Genomic DNA, 23,154 nt, shown 5'->3' with positions numbered 1-23,154 from the left:
TTTCTGGCACGACATTTAAAAAAATTATTTCTATAGAAAATTTTGTCAATATTTTATTTCTATAGAAAATTTTGTCAAAAAGTTTATTTCTATAGAAAATTTTATCAAAAATTTTATTTCTATAGAAATTTTTTTCAATTTTTTTTAATAAAATATTTTGTCCAAATTTTATTTCTATAGAAAATTTTGTCAAAATTTTATTTTCTATACACAATTTTGTCAAAATTTTATTTCTATAGGACATTTTATTTCTATTGAAAATTTTGTCAAAATATTATTTCTATAGAAAATTTTATTTCCATTATTGTCAAAATTTCATATATATAGAAAATTTTGTGAAAATTTTTATTTTTTTTTTTTGAAATTTTGTCAAAATTTTATTTCCATAGAAAATTTTGTCAAAATTTCATATTTATAGAACATTTTGTCAAAAATTTTATTTCCTTTGGAAATTTTGGCCTAATTTTATTTCTATAGAAAATTTTTTGAAAATTTTATTTCTATACATTTTTTTTCAAAACTTTATTTCTATAACAAATTTTGTCAAAACTTTATTTCTATAGAAAATTTTGTCAAAATTTTATTTGTATAAAAAATTTTGTCAACATTTTTCTTTAAAAAATTTTGTAAACATTTTATTTCTATAGAAGATTTTGTCAAAAAGTTTATTTCTATAGAAAATTTTATCAAAAATTTATTTCTATAGAAAATTTTGTAAACATTTTTCTTTAGAAAATTTTGTAAAAATTTTATTTCTATAGAAAATTTTGTCAAAATATCATTTCTAAAGAAAATTTTGTCAAATTATATTTCTATAGAAAATGTTGTCCAAATTTTTTCCGATAGAAAATGTCAAAATTTTATTTTTATATAAAATTTTGTAAAAATTCTATTTCCATAGAAAATTTTCTCAAAATTTTATTTTTATAAGAAATTTTCATTCTATTGAAAATTTTGTCAAAATATTATTTCTATAGAAAATGTTATTTCCATAAAAAATTTTGTCAAAATTTTATTTCTATAGATAATTTTGTCACAAATTTTATTTTGATAGAAAATGTTGTCAAAATTTTATTTTTATAGAAAATTTTATCAAAATTTTATTTCTATAGAAAATTTTGTCAAAATTTTATTTCTATAGAAAATTTTATTTCTATAGAAAATTTTATCACAAATTTTATTTCGATAGGAAGTGTTGTCAAAGTTTTATTTTTATAGAAAATTTTGTCAAAATTGTATTTCTATAGAAAATTTTTTGAAAAATTTTATTTCTATAGAAAATTTTTCAAAAATTTTATTTCTTTCGAAAATGTTGTCAACGTTTTTCTTTAGAAATTTTTTTTTCTATAGAAAAATTTTTTTCCATAAAAAATCAAAATTTCATATCTATAGAAAATTTTGTCAAAATTTTATTTCTTTTGGAAATTTTGTCAAAATTTTATTTCTATAGAATTTTTTTGTCAAAATGTTATTTCTATAGAAATTTTTTTTTGAAAATTTTATTTTTATAGAAATTTTTTTCAAAACTTTATTTCTATAGAAAATTTTGTCAAAATTTTATTTCTATGGAAAAATTCGTCAAAATTTTATTTCTGCAGAAAATGTTGTCACAAATTTTCTTTCGATGGAAAATGATGTCAAAATTTTATTTTTATATAAAATGTTGTCAAAATTTTATTTCCATAGAAAATTTTCTCAAAATTTTATTTCTATTGAAAATTTTGTCAAAATATTATTTCTATAGAAAATTTTATTCCCATAAAAAATTTTGTCAAAATTTTATTTCTATAGAAATATTTTGTCAAAATGTTATTTCTATAGAAAATTTTGTCAAAATTTTATTTCTATAGAAAATTTTTTGAAAATTTTATTTCTATAATTTTTTTTTCAAAATTTTTTTCTATAGAAAATTTTGTCAAAATTTTATTTCTATAGAAAATTTTTTGAAAATTTTATTTCTATATTTTTTTTTTCAAAATTTTTTTCTATAGAAGAGGAATATTTAGCAACATCCAACAAAACATCAAGAATTCTACCAATCTTCCCAACAGTATAAAATCTACTATATTTGGTATAATTCTACTAACTGTGTCATCCGTGTTCTAGACCCGGAGGCCATGGAAGATTAGTAAAATTGTCAATGTTGGTGTCTACCATTATAATTTAAAAGAAAAAATTTTCTATAGAAATACAATTTTGACAAAAATTTCTATAGAAATAAAATTTTTACAAAATTTTCTAAAGAAAAATGTTGTCAAAATTTTCAATAAAAATAAAATTTTGTCAAAATTTTATTTCTATAGAAAATTTTGTCAAAATTTTATTTCTATAGAAAATTTTGTCAAAATTTTATTTTTATAGAAAATTTTGAAAACATTTTTCTTTAGAAAATTTTGTAAAAATTTTATTTCTATAGAAATTTTTGTCAAAATTGTATTTCTATAGAAAATTTTTTCTTTTAAATTATAATGGTAGACACTAACATTGACAATTTTACTAATCTTCGATGGCCTCCGGGTCCAGAACACGGATGACACAGTTAGTAGAATTATACCAAAAATGGTAGACTTTATACTGTTGGGAAGATTGGTAGAATTCTTGATGTTTTGTTGGATGTTGCTAAATATTCCTCTCCAACTAAGAGGTACTTCACAAATTTTCGATAAAAAATTCAAATTTTAACAAAATTTTCTAAAGAAAAATTTTTATAAAATTTTCTAAAGAAAAATTTTGATAAAATTTTCTAAAGAAATATTGTGACAAAAATTTTCTAAAGAAAAATTTTGATTACATTTTCTAAAGAAAATGTTTGATAAAATTTTCTAAAGAAAAAAGTTGACAAAATTTTTGTAAGAAATAAAACTTTGACACAATTTCCCATAGAAATAAAATTTTGACAAAACTTTTCTATAGAAATATAATTTTGAATAAATTTTCTATTAAAATAGAGTTTTAACTAAAATTTAAAAAAATAAAAAATAAAATGTGGACAAAATTTTCTATAAATTCCATATCTTGTTTAAAAATTCGTGTTAGGTATACTATCTAAGTCCATTGTAAGTTATTCCCTGGTGGTGTAAGCTAAAATTGTCAAAACATTTAAAAGTCGACACATTTCAAGATATTCAGCTTTTACGATTTTTAAATGGGCAAAAATTGTCATCAATATAGCCCCATAATTAAACTATTTTCACTTTCCTTATTTCAACTGTCTGGCTTTTATATATCCCTCTCAAGTTACAAACACACAAAGACTTTTGTATACGACCAGTAATATGGTGTGTAATGGCATCATAATGCCTGTGAAGAATCTCAAGTCTCAAGGCAAAATAAAACAAAATAATAATTCCTCTTAGTTACTATACGAGATTTTCTGGTTCTTGCAACAGCAATTGGAGCATTTGATATTCTTGACTTAAGACAAGCAAAAAATGTAGCATAACCTTAGGCGAAGCCTAAAGAAATTTCCTCATTAAAATCTCATGTACAAAAACAAATACATAGACATTTACAGACTGGCTACAATCATAAAGACTCATGCCACTTAAATTATAATAATCTTCAATGATGTTTTTGTTTTAATTTTTTTTTGTACTTTTGCATAGTGCTGCCAAATTGTCTTGGATACCTTCTTTACTGCTTTCTACATTGCTTGTGCCAGCTGCTTTGATTCATAAGAATTTATGAGTGTTTATGTACGAGTGTCTATGTGTATGTTTGTAAGTTTGCTTGTAATATTTACCAACAACTTACAGCTTTATGCTGCCTACTTAAATAATAAATGTTTGTTACTCCATTGTTAATACCACTTAAAGTCTGAACGAGGAGACTTTACCAACACCATAACCGCTATGCAATATAATCGTTTTCGTGGTCGTCGCTTGAGTTTTCTCTTCGAGGCATCACCTACAGAAATGGCACATTAACCAACCACCCTACCCCAAACCAACACAACACTTAAGAGTGCTCCTTAGGGACTCGGATATTTTGAAAAGTATCACTTGAGACATAAAATCCCTGAGTTTTGTGCCTTACATGAGGGGTATTTTTTATATTTTGGGCAAAAGGGTTTGTATTTTTTTCGCTTGATGTATTTAATTTACTCTTAAAGATTTTAATTTGGGATTTTTTTATGGATTTTGTTAATGTTGAATAATGTAGCCATAATAGAAGTTTGTCGAAGAATAGAGATTTTTTTGGGAATTGATAACAAAGGTATTTTTGTGAGGTTTCATTTCTTTGTCAAATTTTATATTTTAAATATCCATAAAAAAATTTTATTTATATAAAAAATTGTTTTTTGTTTAAGTTTTTGTCGAATTCATGATTTATACGAAAAGATTTTACTTACATTGTGATACCATTCAATTTTTGTTATACCAGGATTAGCACGAACTTCACAGTCCAAAAATACATCAGAACCTTTAAGCAGATTATTCGGATCCAAAGGGGCTCCCAAGCTTAAGGAGACAATAGGGGCATCTATATAACAAATTAGAAAATAAAAATACAAGTTTAGTTAAAAAAATCAGAAAATAAAAATATAATTTTAGTTTTAAAGTCAATGAAATTTTAAATTATATTATTTGTGTCAACTATGGTAAGCTTAGGTTAAATAGAATGCCAGCCCGTTATTTTAGGCTCACTACAGTCCACTGGTGAATTTCTCTCTTGTCACTGAGTGCTGCTCTACTCTATGTTTAGCTCTATGACCAAGGACCTCTTTTTTATAGTCGAGTCCGAACGACGTCTCACATAAGGAGAAAGTACTTCAAGTTTTGAAACTCACAAAAATTTCAAAAAAGGTGGTCCGATAAATATTTTGACTTCATAATAGGTCTATAGAAATTTGAAAAGAATATACGATAGTAAATTCCTCCTGGAATACATCTAGTGAGGTTAATTACTTAGCGGACCACTCTCGTAAAAAATAACTTTGGAAATTATATTTAAAATTTTTTTCAAATACTTACGAGTCACATTTAAAATCCGAGAATCCTTTAGAAACAAGCCTAAGTTTCCATTGCCCATGACCGTGGTGACACTAGTATGGCCCTCAGGCAAATGTTGGGAAGTCATTTGAGGATTCAACGAAATCGAACATTGAACTGTGCGTTCATTATCTTCAGGTACAGGAATAAGAATCAATTCCGAAACCGTGGTATTGCCATCCGAAGAAGTCTAGAATATTTATAAAATGTTTTTTTTTTAAATAATTATTTATTAGCAAAAAATATACAAAATTTTTTTAATGTATAAAATAAAAATAAAAAATAATAATAATTTTACTAACTAAAAAAAAAATAAATAATTAAAATTGAAAGTTTTTGTTATAAATGAAATTATAATTGAAATTTTGTATTCGTAGAAAAATCTGTTTTTTAATTTAATCTTAACTGTTCGTTTGTGTTATTTAAATTATAGTAAAAAATTGTATATAAATTAATTAAATTAAATAAAAAAAATTTTAGATGTTTGTTGATTAACAAAAAATATACATAAAAAGTTTTCTAATTGTATAAAAATAATTTTACTGAAACTATGATTAATTTCATTAGTTTTTGTTATTTCTGAAATTTTGTATTCGTATAAAAATCTGTTCTTTTATTATATTTTTTTTGTTTTATTAAATTTATAATAATAAATTCTAAATATTTAAATTAAAATAAAAAATAATAAAATATTTCAATATTTTTTAATATTACTTAAAGTAAAAATAAATTTATTAGTTTATATTATTTCTGAAATTTTACGTTCGTAGAAGGATCTGTTTTTTATTATATATTTTTTTTTGTTTTATTAAATTTATAATAATAAACATAAAATATATAAATTAAAATAAAAAATAATAATATATTTCAATATTACTGAAAGTAAAAATAAATTTATTAGTTTATATTATTTCTGTAATTTGAAATTCGTAGAAAGATCTGTTTTTTTATTATATTTTTTTTATTAAATTTATAATAATAAGTATCAAAATATAAGAATTTTTAAATATTACAAATCTTTGTTGATTAAAAAATATAACTAATTTTACTTGAAGTAAAATTAAATTTATATTATTATATTATTTCTGAAATTTATTGTTCGTAGAAAGATCTGTTTTTTTTTTTAATTTTTCGTTTGCATTATTTAAATTATAATGATAAATTCTTAATATATAAACTAAATTAAAAAAAAATTAAATATTTTTTTTCAAATGTTTGTTGATTAACAAAAAATATACAAAAGTTTTTTTATTGTATAAAATAAATATAAAGTAATTGTACTTAAATAAAATTAAATTAAATTTATTAGTTTTAATTATTTTTAAATTTTTGGTATTTGTAGAAGAAAATTGTTTTTTTTTCATTTTTATATAATTTTTATTAATTATTTCGACATTTTTGATATTTTTGTAGAAAAAATTGTTTGTTTTTTAATTTGTTGTTTTTTTATTTAAATTATAATAATAATCTTTAAATATAACTATTTTTTTAGAAAAATATCTTTCTTTTAAAAGCATTAATTCCTTGCCGAATGTGTTGATTAAAAAATAAAAATAATTTTACTTAAAGTAAAATTAAATTTATATTATTATATTATTTCTGAAATTTTGTATTCGTAGAAAGATCTGTTGTTTTTTAGTTTGCTTTATTTAAATTATAATGATAAATTTTTAATATATATTTTATATAAAATAAAAAAAAAAAACAATAAAATATTTTTTTTTCAAATGTTTGTTGATTAACAAAAAATATACAAAAAATTTTTTATTGTATAAAATAAATAAAAAATAATTATATTTAAATTAAATTAAATTTATTAGTTTTAATTATTTCTAAATTTTTGGTATACATAAAACAAATTTAAAAAAATAAAAAAGAACAATAAAATATATATTTTTTTTCAAATGTTTGTTGATTAACAAAAAATATACAAAAATTTTTTTATTGTATAAAATAAATAAAAAATAATTAAGTATAATTAATTAATTAAATTAAATTAATAATGAAATTAAATTAATAATTAAATTAAATTAAATAATTATATTAAATTTATTAGTTTTAATTATTTCTAAATTTTTGGTATTTGTAGAAGAATATTGTTTTTTTTTTAATTTTTTCTTTTATATATTTAAATTATAATAATAAATTTTAAATATATCTATTTGTTTCTATAAAAAAAAAATAATTTCTTACCGAATGTGTAGCTCCCTTTAGTACTTGTCCACCCTTGGACCATATAATTTGTGGAGCCGGTCTAGCTCCTACTGCCGTACATGTGACATGGGTTCTTGTCCCCGCTACTAAGGCATGATTCAATCCTTGCAATAGTAAACTCAAGGGAGGTACTGCAATAAAAGGAAAAAAAATATAGGGGAAATGTTATGAGTGTATACATTATTTTTTCAAAGCTTAAAGAAGAGATAAAACAAAAGACAATAGATTTCTATCTCCTCTCTGGCTTTAAGTTTAAATGTGTTTTTTTCTTTCTTTGTACCACTATTTCTCTTTGGTTTGGATATTTGTTTTATATGTTTGAAGTATACGACTGTGAGCTTTGTATTTATATCTTTGTAATTTTTTGGTTTTGTTCTTTCAAAGTCCTATCTCTTCAATCTGTGTTAATCTGTTTGAATCTGTTAAATGTTTGTTTGTTGTTTTTTTTTTTTTTCTTTTTTTATTTATATACATCCGTTTCTCATCATGGTTTGTTATCTTTTTTCCTTGTCTCATTTAGAAATGAGAATGACTTTTGTCAACCTGAATATTCATTCGTTTCTGTGAGTTGCCGGTTCCTTATATCGTGCTCTATTTTTTGTGGTTGACCAACATTTTTGTGTAAGTTAAAAAAAAAAGAAAAATAAATAAATTGCTTTCTATGGCTTTAAGTTAGATGAATATGACCACAATTCATATTATAGTCTCTGTTGTTGACACTAAATATATGAATAGTAGTGATATTCATCAGTGTAAATGCTAGCAAACAAAAATGTTAGATATAAATATCACCCCAAGAATGGATTCATTTGTGTGAAAAAAAATATGTGTATATACCTAGGACATATATAAAAATTGAAGATTTTAAATTAAAAAAAAAAAAAAATTATAAATAAATAACAAAAATATGCTTCATAAATGTAAACTGAGAAACTCCTAAAACTATGCCTTGCCAATGAACAGAGAAAAATTTATTTTAAGAATGTCTGAAACAAAAATCTAAGATATAAATATCATACGATGAATAGATTAGTTTATGTGAATAGAAAACCATCTCTAAATATAGGATATTTATAAGGTTTACTGATTTAAAATTTATAAATTTTTCAAATACCAAAATTTGCTTCAATAATTATAATTTGAGATCTGCCTGGCCATTTATTTTTATATCTTTATTTGAAAAAATATATTTGTACAAATATGTTATGTTGGGAATGAAATTAAATGGAAGAGTAAATGATAGAAAACAAAATGTTACCTAGAAATAGTATCCCAAGAAGAGATTATTTTACGTGAATAAAAACTAGATCTAAATTTATATTATTTATTGGAGAATTTTAGAATTAAAAAGAAAAAATAAATAAAAGTGAATGCTTCAACAATTGTATCTTAAACTTTTGTATGGCTTTGTAAACATTTTTTTTCACAATATATATAAATAAAATTGAATAAAAGCAAATGCTAAGAAAAATCTTAGGTAAACATATCACCCCATGAATTTATACCATATATCGGAAAATATTTTTGTAAGAATATATTATGTTTCGAATATAATTGAATAAGAGCTGATGGCGTCAATTGCCAATTTTTGTATTTATTTGTAATACTAATAATTAGTAAATAAATTTAGTATTATAATTAAATAAATATAGGACAAATATAAGATTTGAAGATTTTAAATTTAGAAAATTAAAAAAAATAAATAAATAAATTATGCTTTAATAATTATAATTTTACATCGCCTGAAACTATACCTCACTTTTTATCTTTATAGCTCTACTCAGAAAACAGTTTTTGCAAAAATGTGGTAGTGTGAATAAAATCGAATATCACATTGTGACAAATTAAAAGAAATCTAATTTGCTGTTTTGTTCATACTATCCCAACAAAAAAAGCGACGCCAAAAAAGCGTCCGAAAGTGAAGCAAAATTGGCGCACAAGCAGTGAATTTAGCATGGGCTTGTCATACGATGGATGTCCACCATTTCCAAAGCCGTTGCACTGAATTTTCTTCTCTTCTTAAGGTTTGAACCGAATTCAGTTTTATGTTATGGATGTGAATTATGATATTTTGCCAAATAAATAATATTTTATGACGTTTGTCCTTAGGTTAGGTTAGGTTATGTGGCAGCCCGATGTATCAGGCTCACTTAGACTATTCAATCCATTGTGATACCACAGTGGTGAACTTCTCTCTTATCACTGAGTTCTGCCCGATTCCATGTTAAGCTCAATGACAAGGGACCTCCTTTTTATAGCCGAGTCCGAACGGCGTTCCTCATTCCAGTGAAACCAATTAGAGAAGCTTTGAAACCCTCAGAAATGTCACCAGCATTACTAAGGTGGGATAATCCACCGCTGAAAAACTTTTTGGTGTTCGGTCGTAGTAGGAATCGAACCCACGACCCTGTGTATGCACCCCTTAAATATTTCCAATTCTTCTAGAATGGATTTTTTGACAAAATTTAAACAGCAGAGTAGGATTAATTTTTTTTTAATCCTTACTCTTTCTTACCCCAATTTAAAACATAATTAACTTATAAATTTTTAAAGTTAAAATTTTCCTTTAAAAATATGAAAAAAAGTGAGTTATAAAAAAATGAATTAAAAGAACTTCCTGAGTAGTTAAAATAAAGAACATCTTTGGAGGAAATTTTTTTGAATTGCTTTCAAAGTTTTGCCCTTAGAAGTACTTCCAATTTATTTTTGCTGGGATCTCAAATGTGAATTTATTCCCTTTAGATTAGAGAAGAGTGATCGGAAATAGTCAAATTGAAAAGAGGGGAGAACAGACGGTATGCTATAATTCATTGATTTAAACTAACCTGAAAGTATGCAACAACAATATTCTAATGTAATGTGGAAAAATATATTTTACATTTTGAAAAAAAAAACTATCAAACTTCACTGCAAATGTATACTATTTTGTTAATACTATGTCAAAAGTGAATGCCTTCGTGATATATTAGGAAATATTAAGCGAAAATTATAAATCATTACAAAACTAAAACGAGGGGTGTGCTTCAAGTCGAGTATTTAACATATCCTAAAATTATGCTACAAAAATACAACTTTATAATTTAAGAGTGTTTTAAGTTTAGAACAAACGAAGTTCTTCAACTACAGTGTAAAATTCACAAAGAGAAAACGAAAGATTTAAAATACTCTAAAAGTATGCTACAAAAAAGAAATGTTTTTAATTTGAGAAATCAAATGTTTTATGTTTAGAACACAAAAAGTTCTTCAACTAAATGGTCAAGAACCACGGGTAAGCTACAAGCCAAAGATTTAAAATAGCCTGAAAGTATACTACAAAATGCCTCAATGTTTATAGTTTGAGAAATAAACTAGTTTAAGTGTAGAAACAGAAGAAATTCTCAAACTAAATGGTCAATCGGACCATACATATTAGCCATATGAGTCTTAACACGGGTCATTTCAGGTAATGAAGGGTGCGGTATATAATGTGTCCAGGCAATAACAACATCTATTGCAGAACACCAACGGCTCTAAATAAATCGTAGAAACATGTCCGTATTTAGTCTTGGAAAGGTAGAAGTTTCTTTCTCAAGTAATAGTTTATGATATTTTTGTGCCAAGCAAGGACACTCCCCTATACGGCGAGCTCAGCCTATTTCAACTCCTTCCAAGCATCGCTTGGCAAAATATCGATTATATGAATTTTCAAAAAATTTTTTTTTTTAAACTGACTGTTACAACCCCACATTGAAAAATGGATCCAAAATCCACACCTAAGTCGATTTAACTGTGAGTGTCTGTCCATATCTCCATCATTATGGGGGGTTGCCGTTTTCATCCGATATTTTACCCACTTGAAGAGGTTTTCAAATTTAGACTTAGATCACTGCTGTGTCAAAAAGTGAGAACATATTTCGTTATCAAATTTCACTGCAAGGTCACTACTATGTCAAAAGAGAATTCCTTCATGTTATACTAGAAAATAGTAAACAAAAATAATAAAATTCACAAAAAGAAAATGAAGTGGCATGCTACAAGCAAAGGATTTAAAATATCCTAAAAGTATGCTGTAAAAATACAGAAATTTTTAGAATTTGAGAGTTCTTCAACTAAATTGTGAGTAGCCATATCTACATGCTATACATTGCACTTTAGTAGCCTAAAGATATTGATGCTAGGGCCTCAAACTTCATATTACATTGAATGATGCACTCACTCAAAATCAAGTCGATACAACCATAAATTTCTCCGTCTCTCCATCAAGTTGTGGTTTGCAATAGAAGGCCCAGGGAAACTAATTAACAACTGCCTGAATGACTCCCAATAATTATTGAGCTTACAATAAAGAAGATTTATTTTGGAAAAGTGCCGTGTTTATTCCATTTTTTCGGGGCCTACAAAATAAGCTTTTCTGGGATATGCATGGACAGCTGTCCGTAGCTTAATTAGACCAGTTTTAATATGACGAGACGGGAGCAATAAGTTGTTGTTGGTGGATTATGATAATGAAAGAACATTTTCTTTTCGTCGCCTAGTAAGACTGCTGTTTTTTTTGTAGTTCATTATCGAATGTATCCAAATTTTAGGCAAAGTGCAGTATTGTGGCCATTTTCGAGTTAAGCCTCTTTCCTCGCCAATTTAGTTAAATTGTGTTTTATTTAAGGTTTTGTTTTCATTTCTTCAATGGACATATTTTGTATTTAATCCATATCTGTTGTGCTAAAACCGATTTCATTAGTTCTAATTTACCAGCCAAAATATAATCATTTGAAGAATTTAATTATAAGCATAATTATTTAATTTATTCGTTTTGTCACATTGAATTTGATTAGTCTGAACCACCCGCTTAAGCTAATTACCAGCCTTAGGATATGACAGAAATATAGACTTGTGTAAATAATTTAAAATAATTGCTATTCAAAGCATTTTACATAGCACAAAAAAGAGGACAAGGGTATTAGTGCTAATACCATGGAAGCCAAAAGGGAATGTAAAAATTAAGTAAAGAATTATAAAATATGCAGACTGCAAAAAAAAAAAAAAATCATGGAAAATTCATACCATTTCTTAAGTTGAACGACCTTGAGCTCAGAGAAGCTTTCATTAAAAAAATAAATAAGGTTTTAGGGGGGAAAAGACTCTTCTACATTTGATTGGATTTGTATAATCTTTAACCACATAATTAATTTTTAAATTCTTAAGAGGCATCTTTTTTTTTTTGCAAACAACATTTATTCCATGTGAGTGTTTTTTTCTCATCAAGAGATGTTGTTCGGGGTCGATGGTGAAGCTGTTTTTATATTTATATGTCAATACAAAAATTGTGGCCTACTTTTAGGGTTGAGTGAGCTCATACAGTCATTCAATGAATGAATAGACAGTACATTGCCATTTTAGATATACTATATATACATGGTTTTTCTATGGCTATGGACTAAACCACTGGAATTTTTGTCAGTAGTGAACTAACTGCAAAAAAAGGAAAACGAAAAAGATTAATGGTATTTATACAATAAAAAAAAAAAAACAAACAAAACTCATAGCCTACTTTTAGGATTTAAAAGAGCCATGTTCTAGGGGGTAGCAAACTTTAATTTAAAGAGAGATTTATTTAAAGATTTAAAAGAAATTATTTTCATATTTTATGAATTTAAAAGACCAAGGACTTGTGTTAATACAAACATCTCCGCCTTATATGTTTGTTTTATGACTTTACTTTAAAACGTCTTTTACAACAATCCTTCTTTTTGGCTTAGTGTAATTTCTTATTTTATAACACCAGTATTTAACGATCCTCATTTTCTTTTTTCGTCATATCTAATTTTGAAATTTTCAGGAAAATCCAATTAATTTCCTTTATACCCAATAAAATGGATTTATTATGATTTATGAAGAACATTTTCAAAGTGATAACAAAACAAGGACAACGAATAACTCTTGAATGTTTGAAATACTTAAAAAAGGGATAATAATAAAAACGAAGGGTAAGCAATTGGCAAAATCCTTTGTAATTTAATGTGAAAATGAACAGAGTGAAACTTTGATACACTTGGAGAAAAATCCTTAGTTAAGGAAAAAATCAGAATTGTTTGAGGAGTATCAAACAAATATTTTAAAAATCATTAACATTTGAATGAAATTTAAAACGACTAAGACCGGAGCTAAGCTTGGCAAAATCTAGGAAATTATAATGCAGAGAAATCGGTTAAATACATTTTAATTACCTGGAAGTATGCAACCAATTCTATAGAATTTTTATTATTTTTTTTAAATAATTATTTTTATTGAGTCTTTTTTCGTAATTTTATTTTTAATTTTTTTATTCCAGATTACCTTAGGTCATAAAGGGTGATTCTTTTGAGGTTAGGATTTTCATGCATTAGTATTTGACAGATCACGTGGGATTACAGACATGGTGTCAAAGAGAAAGATGCTCAGTATGCTTTGACATTTCATCATGAATAGACTTACGATCTGCCACAACGTCGAATTTTCAGTGAATGGGCCCTAGAAAAGTTGGCAGAAAATCCGCTTTTTTATCGACAAATTTTGTTCAGCGATGAGGCTCATTTCTGGTTGATTGGCTACGTAAATAAGCAAAATTGCCGCATTTGGAGTGAAGAGCAACCAGAAGCCGTTCAAGAACTGCCCATGCATCCCGAAAAATGCACTGTTTGGTGTGGTTTGTACGCTGGTGGAATCATTGGACCGTATTTTTTCAAAGATGCTGTTGGACGCAACGTTACGGTGAATGGCGATCGCTATCGTTCGATGCTAACAAACTTTTTGTTGCCAAAAATGGAAGAACTGAACTTGGTTGACATGTGGTTTCAACAAGATGGCGCTACATGCCACACAGCTCGCGATTCTATGGCCATTTTGAGGGAAAACTTCGGAGAACAATTCATCTCAAGAAATGGACCGGTAAGTTGGCCACCAAGATCATGCGATTTGACGCCTTTAGACTATTTTTTGTGGGGCTACGTCAAGTCTAAAGTCTACAGAAATAAGCCAGCAACTATTCCAGCTTTGGAAGACAACATTTCCGAAGAAATTCGGGCTATTCCGGCCGAAATGCTCGAAAAAGTTGCCCAAAATTGGACTTTCCGAATGGACCACCTAAGACGCAGCCGCGGTCAACATTTAAATGAAATTATCTTCAAAAAGTAAATGTCATGGACCAATCTAACGTTTCAAATAAAGAACCGATGAGATTTTGCAAATTTTATGCGTTTTTTTAAAAAAAAAAGTTATCAAGCTCTTAACAAATCACCCTTTACATAGGAGCCACCGTGGTGCAATGGTTAGCATGCCCGCCTTGCATACACAAGGTCGTGGGTTCGATTCCTACTTCGACCGAACATCAAAAAGTTTTTCAACGGTGGATTATCCCACCTTAGTAATGCTGGTGACATTTCTGAGGGTTTCAAAGCTTCTCTAAGTGGTTTCACTACAACGTGGAACCCCGTTCGGACTCGGCTATAAAAAGGAGGTCCCTTGTCATTGAGCTTAACATGGAATCGGGCAGCACTCAATGATAAGAGAGAGGTTTACCAATGTGGTCTCACAATGGACTGAATAGTCTTTGTGAGCCTGATACATCGGGCTGCCACCTAACCTAACCTAACCTTAGGTTATACTACATGGTACAACTTTTAAATCATCAGTTTTCAGGTCTTTGTAAGAACTTTAAGTAATTCTTTTGTTACCACTTCGAGAACCACATGTGATCTCCTGATAGTATGCAGACATTTCCATACGAATTTTTCCATGTAACAAGAAACCAGACAGGTTTACCCTACGATCGTCCAATTGTAAAGGGTAAAGCTTTGATGGAACTACAAAGAATAGTAATTGAGGTCATCGTTGCCAGTTTTGTATACATAAGGTCCTGTGGTCAATCCCAGTTGCGATCGAACACCAAACAAATTTTCAGCAATGGAGAATCCCCTCTCAGTGAAGCTGGTGACATTTCCGAGTGTTTCAAAGCTTCTCCGAAGCTCATATAAATAATAGGAATTTTAAAAGATTTATTAGTGTCGCCCTAAAAGTATGCAAATATTTCAATATGCAATACTTTATACCAGAATTTAGTTATGTCGTCTAGATAAGCTTTCCTTACAGGGTAATTGTATTTATGTATTTAAATATATCATATTTGTTACGATTCTCCTGGACAAGTGCTTTTTCGACTACCCATAAAAAGTAAGGTACGATGCCAACTAACTCTGTCCTACATCCCAGAGCAGGATCCCAATCCTGTACCTTACTCTTAAGCCCGTAAACAAATAAAATCACGTCCACAAAAAACATTATAACTACAACAGCAACACAAACGACATCCACATAGAAAAACAAGCAGTTGTGTTGGAATAGCCCCTAATACTGCTCACCCTACCTTGCCCATAAACAACCAATCCAAACCATGTTTCTTTTCTTTATGGATCCTACCGCACACTTCTTCCACACTTACGCCCTCATTTAAGCCGCTCCCATTCCAAGAGAATTTAAGCCTTTAGAATCATCTTTTTCCGGAATAATATTTATATTTTATTAAAATTATATAAAACTAATTAAAAATAATAAAAATTATATAAAAATAATTAGCACACTAATTATTTTACCTTGCAGAATTCTCCTATAACAAATTGCATACTTTTAGGAGTACTATAAAAACTTTCTGTTAAGAAAAATTGCATATTTGTAGGCCAATTATAAAATCTTTTCTATCAATAAAAATTGCATATTTTTAGTAAATTTTTGGAAATCGGAATTTAACAAAAGTACTAAACAACTGTATTTCACAATGAAAAGTGGCACACCGAGAGGCACTGATGCTCTTATAAATAATAGGAATTGTAAACACGGTAGCCACAGTTGATAGAATTCCACCAAAAATGGTAGATTTTTTACCTTTTGATAGATTGGTAGAATTGTTTATGTTTTGGTAGATTTTAAAAAATATTCCTTCCAAACAAGAGATAAAAATTTTCTATAGAAAAAAAATTTTGACAAAATTTTCTATAGAAATAAAATTTTGACAAAATTTTCGATAGAAATAAAATTTTGGCAAAATTTTGTATAGAAATGAAATTTTGGCAAAATTCTCTATAGAAATAAAATGTTGACAAAATTTTCTATTGAAATAAAAGTTTGACAACATTTTCTATAGAAATCAAATATTGACAAAATTTTCTATATAAATAAAAATTGTCAACTTTTTATTTCTATAGAAAATTTTGTCAATATTTGATTTCTATAGAAAAATTTTTTTTTTCAATAGAAATAAAATTTTGACAAAATTTTCTATAGAAATAAAATTTTGACAAAATTTTCTATTGAAATAAAATTTTGTCAAAATTTTCTATAAACATTAAGGTTTGAAAAAAATTTTTATAGAAATAAAATTTTGACAAAATTTTCTACAGAACTAAATTTTTGACAAAATTTTCTATAGAAATTTAATGTTGACAAAATTTTCTATGGAAATAAAATTTTGACAAAATTTTCTATAGAAATAAAATTTTGACAACATTTTCTACAGAAATAAAATTTTGACAAAATTTTCTATAGAAATAAAATTTTGACAAAACTTTCTATAGAAATAAAATTTTGACAAAATTTTCTATTGAAATAACATGTTCACAAACCTTTCTATAGAAATAAAATTTTGACAAAATTTTCTATTGAAATAAAATTTTGACAAAATTTTCTATTGAAATAAAATTTTGACAAAATTTTCTATAGAAATTTAATGTTGACAAAATGTTCTATAGAAATTTAATGTTGACAAAATGTACTATAGAAATAAAATTTTGTAGAATTATTGCTATAGAACTAGTTTTTTGACAAAATTTTCTATAGAAATAAAATTTGGACAAAATTTTGTATAGAAATAAAATGTTGACAAAATTGTCTATAGAAATAAAATATAGACAAAATTTGCTATAGGAATAAAATTTTGACAAAATTTTCTATAGAAATTAAATTTTGGAAGAATTTTCTATAAAAATAAAATTTTGACAAAATTTTCTACAGAAATAAAATGTTGACAAAATTTTCTACAGAAATAAAATGTTGACAAAATTTTGTATAGAAATATAATTTTGACAAAATTGTCTATAGAAATAAAATTTTGGCAAAATTTTCTAAAAAATAAAATTTTGACAAAATTTTCTATGGAGATAAAATTTTGACAAAATTTGCTACAGAAATAAAATTTTGACAAAATTTTCTATAGAAATAAAATTTGGAAAAAATTTTGTATAGAAATAAAATTTTGACAAAATTCTCTATAGAAATAAAATATAGACAAAATTTGCTATAGGAATAAAAATTTGACAAAATTTTGTATAGAAATTAAATTTGGACAAAATTTTGTATAGAAATTAAAGTTGGACATCATTTTCTACATAAATAAAATTTAAACAAAATGTTCTATAAAATGAAATTTTGACAACATTTTCGATAGAAATAATTTTTTTGTTTGGTAGTCTTTTGGTAACATTTTTACATATTTTGATAGATTTATTTTGGTTCGAGTGGCAACCGCGATTGTACATTTATTTAGTATCCTGAAAGTATGCAACTATTTCAATATGCAATATTCAATGAAAGTCCTAAGAATTTATGAAGAGAAATAGGCAGCAGGTTAAGGACATTAGTATTTAGGAAACCTTTCCTTAAATATATCAAAAACATAATAATAAAATAAAAATAATAGGAAATATTTATAATAAATTCTTTAATTAATTAAGTAACATTTAATGAATTGACCAATATAATAATATATGCAACCTTTTATTAAAAATGACAAAATTTGTGAGACTTTTTGCAAATTTTCAGTAATAATGCTCTAGGTCTTCTTTTAAAGATGGTTCGGGCGCAACAATTTAACACTCTTCTCTTGTTTCGAACAGGGTTAGAACGTTTCCTCATGACCAACAACATCCTAAGCCTATGGAGAACCTTTTGAAAACACATTCGTTTTTTTTCAGTGTATTTTTTGGCAGAAACAAAAATTAAGTAATAAAATAAAAAAGGTTGGAATTTTCAAAGGAATAAAAACACCAATAAAAAACAAACAAACATAACACTCTTAAGAAGTTATTCAAAATATCCCCATCATTCCACCTAAAAGGAGGACCTTTGCAGGAATAAACAAACCAAGTACCAGTAACCCCATTTGATTTGATGTTGTTAAAAATAAAAATAAATATCTTGTTAGGTTTTAAATGACAAAAGGGGTTTAATTAATATTTTCATTTACAGGACGTTAGCCTTGAATGGGATTTCTCCTACCTCTTCCAGTGGGGCGGTTGTCCATGTAACCAGGAAATGAATGTGTTTTGGACATATACACGTTTCGGCAATTATCCAGAAACAGAGACAGACATTAAACTTTTGTCACAGGCACGTGTCAATGCAATTACTGATTTTTACGCTTATTTTCTTTCTATTTTCATATACATATCAGCTTGTTTTCGAAAACAAGGATTAACTGGCAACAAAAAAAATAAATAAATGGAAAAAGACCATAAGAAAGACCAACCCCTTTTAAGAACTGGCTATAAAACTTCTAACATTGACCATTGTTTGATGCTATATATAATTGCTTTTTGTTTAGCGCTGTAATGACTGGAATAAACTCCCACACACTTTAATTTTATTTTTCTTGGGAATTGTAGTTGGTCGTGTAATCCTTAGTGGTTGATTGTTTTTATTGTTAATTGTTAAGGACATCATAACGTTCATAACTTTTTTGTTTTTATGGTAGTTTGCCATAAACCCCTTGTAGCAGTAGCACCGGCAGCATCAACTTGACAGTATCCTTCATAATCACTCTATCAAACGATGTGGTTTCAAATTGCACAAATGCATTATGATGATGATGGAGGGAGGGTGTCTCAAGCATCCCTTAACACAAGAGTACTTCTCATACGCACACACACACGCACAGTAAGGGTGTTAATGAAGTTCTTGTTGAACAACTTGTTTTATGTCATATACACCATGTATACTTGTGAATGTTGAACTCAGTTTTCTTGTCATAAACTATAAACTATTAATCTTTCAGATATAATCAAAGAAATTATTGCTAGGAATATCCTCTAGCAATTGAGTAGATAGTGGGATATGCTGTGAATTCTCATATAAATTTTATTAGATACTCGTCATGTGAATATGTATAATTTCTAGATGTAGTCTCTCACTTATCAAGGGCAATTTTGAAACTACTAATGGAAATACAAGGGATATTATAGGCATGATTGCCACTCGTGCCAAAAATAATCTACCAAATTATAAGAAAATTTTACTAAAAAATTATAAAATAAAAAATGTTGAAGTTTTTCATCAAAATTTTGTAGTTAGTATGAAAAAATGTTTTTTTCTGCGAAAGAAATTTGTTATTATTTTATTTCAGTTGTTTCAGTTATCACTTCTACAAAATGGGAGAACTACTTCACTATGGACTTTGGTAGTAGGACATAACACGAAAATTAGAACTTTTAAAAATATTGAATTTATAGAAAATTTGTCAAAATTTTATTTTATTAGAAAATTTTGTCAAAATGTTATTTCTTTAGAAGATTTTATCAAAATTTTATTCCTAAAGAAAATTTTGCCAACATTTTATTTCTTTAGAAAATTTTACCAAAATTTTATTTCTTTAGAAAATTTTGTAAAAATTTTATTTCTATAGAAATTTTGTCAAAATTTAATTTCTATAGAAAAATTTGTGAACATTTTATTTCTATAGAAAATTTTCTCAAAATTTTATTTCCTTAGCAAATTTTGTCAAAATTTTATTTCCATAGAAAAATTTTTCAAAATGTTACTTCTATAGGAAATTCTGTCAACATTTTATTTTTATGGAAAATTTTGTCAAAATTTTATTTCTTTAGAGAATTTTTTCAAAATTTTATTTCTATGGAAAATTTTGCCAACATTTTATTTCTTTAGAAAATTTTGTCAAAATTTTATTTCTATAGAAACATTTGTAAAAATGTTACTTTTATAGAAAATTTTGTCAACATTTTATTTCTATAGAAAATTTTGTCAAAATTTTATTTCTTTAGAAAATTTTGTCAAAGTTTTATTTCTTTAGAAAATTTTGTCAAAATTTTATTTCGTTAGAAAGTTTTCTCAAAGTTGTATTTCTTTAGATTTTTTAAATTTTATTTATTTAGAAAATTTTGTCCAAATTTTATTTCTTTGTTGTTTTTTATTGCAGCTTAAAACCATACATTGACTAAACTACAAGTGTAGCTTAACCAACAGAGGAAAAGAATGTTTGTCAAATTTATTTGTGGAAATCCCTATAGACTGCAAGATGGTTGGATGGACGCACGTTTCGGAATTACCACATTCCTCATCAGCATCCTCTACTTGCAGCAAAACTATCAACCAATTATCAGAATAAATTCAGGCAGTTTATTAAACCCAACAAAAACCACACTTGAACCCTCCGAAAAAAGGTTTCACATTGATAGCCGCCTTATGCCGAAATAAATTCGAAACAAACATATCTCTTTTCCTATGCCACTGTCAAATCATCGATTTGAATTAAGTTGGCTGGGTTTATTTTGAGCGTGCCTCCTCTTCTTTTTCCATTCGTTTTGTTTTGTTATTGTTGGTTTTGTTCTTTAAGCATTGTTGTTGTTTTTTATTGCAGCTTAAAACCATACATTGACTAAACTACAAGTGTAGCTTAACCAACAAATTTTATTTCTTTCGAAAATTTTGTCAAAAAAAAATTTTTTTTGTCAAAATTTTATTTCTTTAGAAAATTTTGTCCAAATTTTATTTCTTTAGAAAATTTTGTCCAAATTTTATTTCTTTAGAAAAATTTGTCCAAATTTTATTTCTTTAGAAGATTTGATCAAAATTTTATGTCTTTAGAAGAATTGTCATTGAATTTATAGAAAATTTGTCAAAATTTTATTTCATTAGAAAATTTTGCCAACATTTTATTTCTTTAGAAAATTTTGCCAAAATTTTATTTCTTTAGAAAATTTTGTAAAAATTTTATTTCTATAGCAAATTGTGTCTAAATTTTATTTCTATAGAAAATTTTGTGAACATTCTATTTCTATAGAAAATTTTCTCAAAATTTTATTTCTTTAAAAAATTTTGTCAAAATTTTATTTCTTTAGAAAATTTTTTCAAAATTTTATTTCTATAGAAAAATTTGCCAAAATTTTACTTTTATAGACAAATTTGTCAAAATTTTACTTTTATAGATAATTTTGTCAACATTTTATTTGTTTAATTTTTTTTTTGTAAATTTTATTTCTTTAGAATAAAATTTTATTTCTATAGAAAATTTTATTTCTTTAGAAAATTTTGTCAAACTTTTATTTCATTAGAAAACTTTCTCAAAATTGTATTTTTTTAGAAAATTTTGTCAAAATTTTATTTCTTTAGAAAATTTTGTCAAAATTTTATTTCATTAGAAAATTTTGTCAAAATTTTATTTCTTTAGGAAATTTTGTTAAGGTTTTATTTCTTTAGAAAATTTTGTCAAAATTTTATTTCGTTAGAAAGTTTTCTAAAAGTTGTATTTCTTTAGATTTTTTTTAATATTATTTCTTTAGAAAATTTTGTCCAAATTTTATTTTTTTATAAAATTTTGTCAAAATTTTATTTTGTCCAAATGCTATTTCTTTAGAAAATTCTATTTCTTTAGAAAATTTTGTCTAAATTTTATTTCTTTAGAAAATTTTGTCCAAATTTTATTTCTTTAGAAAAATGTGTCCAAATTTTATTTCTTTAGAAGATTTTATCAAAATTTTATGTCTTTAGAAGATTTCATCAAAATTTTGTTTCTTTAGAAAATACAAGGCTCTGCCCATGAATGTAATACAATACGCGTTAATCCAAAATATATTTGGTAACCTATATGGGGAAATTATACACTATAGACCAGTAATTACGATTCCATTACACGTAGCATTACTAGGAGTTTGAAAATAATGATATGTGATTACCACTCGCCATACTTCTATGAAAATTTGTCAGCTGGTTTATCTGTCTCTGTATCAGCCACTGCGGTGTACGAACCTTTTATACCAAGAGTACTGTGTTCAATTTCAGTTTCAGCCTACTACCAAAAAATATTCCATCAATGGTTTATCTTTTCATTCAAATTGTGGTCTGCCTTTAAATATAACTCGATCTTGGACAAGTAACGCTAGGTTTTGTAGCAACCCGTTATTTTAGACTCACTTAGAGTGTTCAGTCCATTGTGCTACCAAAGTGGCGAACTACTCCCTTATCACTGAGTGCTGTCCTATTTCATATATAGCCGAGACCGATCGGCGTTTCAAATTAGGGTGCAATAACTGAGACATCCTTTGAGACCCTCAGAAATGTCACCAGCTTTACTGAGAGGAGATAACCCACTGCTAAACAACTTTAGGCGTGCGATCGAAATTTTAAATTAAACATTTAAAATAAGCTCTTTTGTCTACTATAGCATTACCGTTGAGAATTTTGAGAAAATGGCACAAGCCATAAAAGGTTGCACAATCATTTTAAAAAAAAATTTAACAATTATTCGCATTTAACAATTATTCGCATTTATATCAGTGTATAGCGTAGTGAAATAGTTTTGTTTTTGTCCATTTAATTGAAAATCGTTGGAATGTAATATTCAGAATATTCATATATTTGACAACAATAGAAAATTGTTCGTGCATACTTTTAGGCTGTAACAGTATACACTGATAATAAAAAAATGAAAATTTGTTCAAAAAATACAATATTCGACTCGTAAATTCGATCATTTTTTAAAAATAATATCTGTAATCTTAACACTATTTGTGATTGAAATGTATATAGAATATTATAATATAAAAGATTGTAATTCAATAAGACAAACAATTGGCGCAAAAAAGGTAAAGAGTATCTCATTTAGTGGCACAACAAAAAGATGGCACAAAAGTATCACCTCTTGAAAAATAGTGGC

At 26.1% G+C, this 23,154-nt stretch overlaps 1 protein-coding gene across 1 annotated transcript in view; it reads right to left on the bottom strand.

Moving 5' to 3' along the window:
• The window catches only part of side-V (sidestep V), a 302,304-nt gene that overhangs the window by 39,706 nt on the left and 239,444 nt on the right, over window positions 1–23,154 (bottom strand). The window contains exons 7-9 of the mRNA XM_075312598.1: window positions 7,185–7,336; window positions 4,974–5,181; window positions 4,352–4,482 (exon numbers count right to left, since the gene is read on the bottom strand). Coding sequence (XP_075168713.1) covers window positions 4,352–4,482; window positions 4,974–5,181; window positions 7,185–7,336 — 491 coding nt within the window. The remainder of the gene's footprint in view (window positions 1–4,351; window positions 4,483–4,973; window positions 5,182–7,184; window positions 7,337–23,154) is intronic.

The sequence above is a fragment of the Haematobia irritans genome, chromosome 5 (genome assembly GCF_050003625.1).
Source record: "Haematobia irritans isolate KBUSLIRL chromosome 5, ASM5000362v1, whole genome shotgun sequence".
NCBI lineage: Eukaryota > Metazoa > Arthropoda > Insecta > Diptera > Muscidae > Haematobia > Haematobia irritans.
The sequence above is the reverse complement of the archived record's forward strand: the minus strand, read 5'-3'. Positions and strand labels throughout refer to the sequence as shown.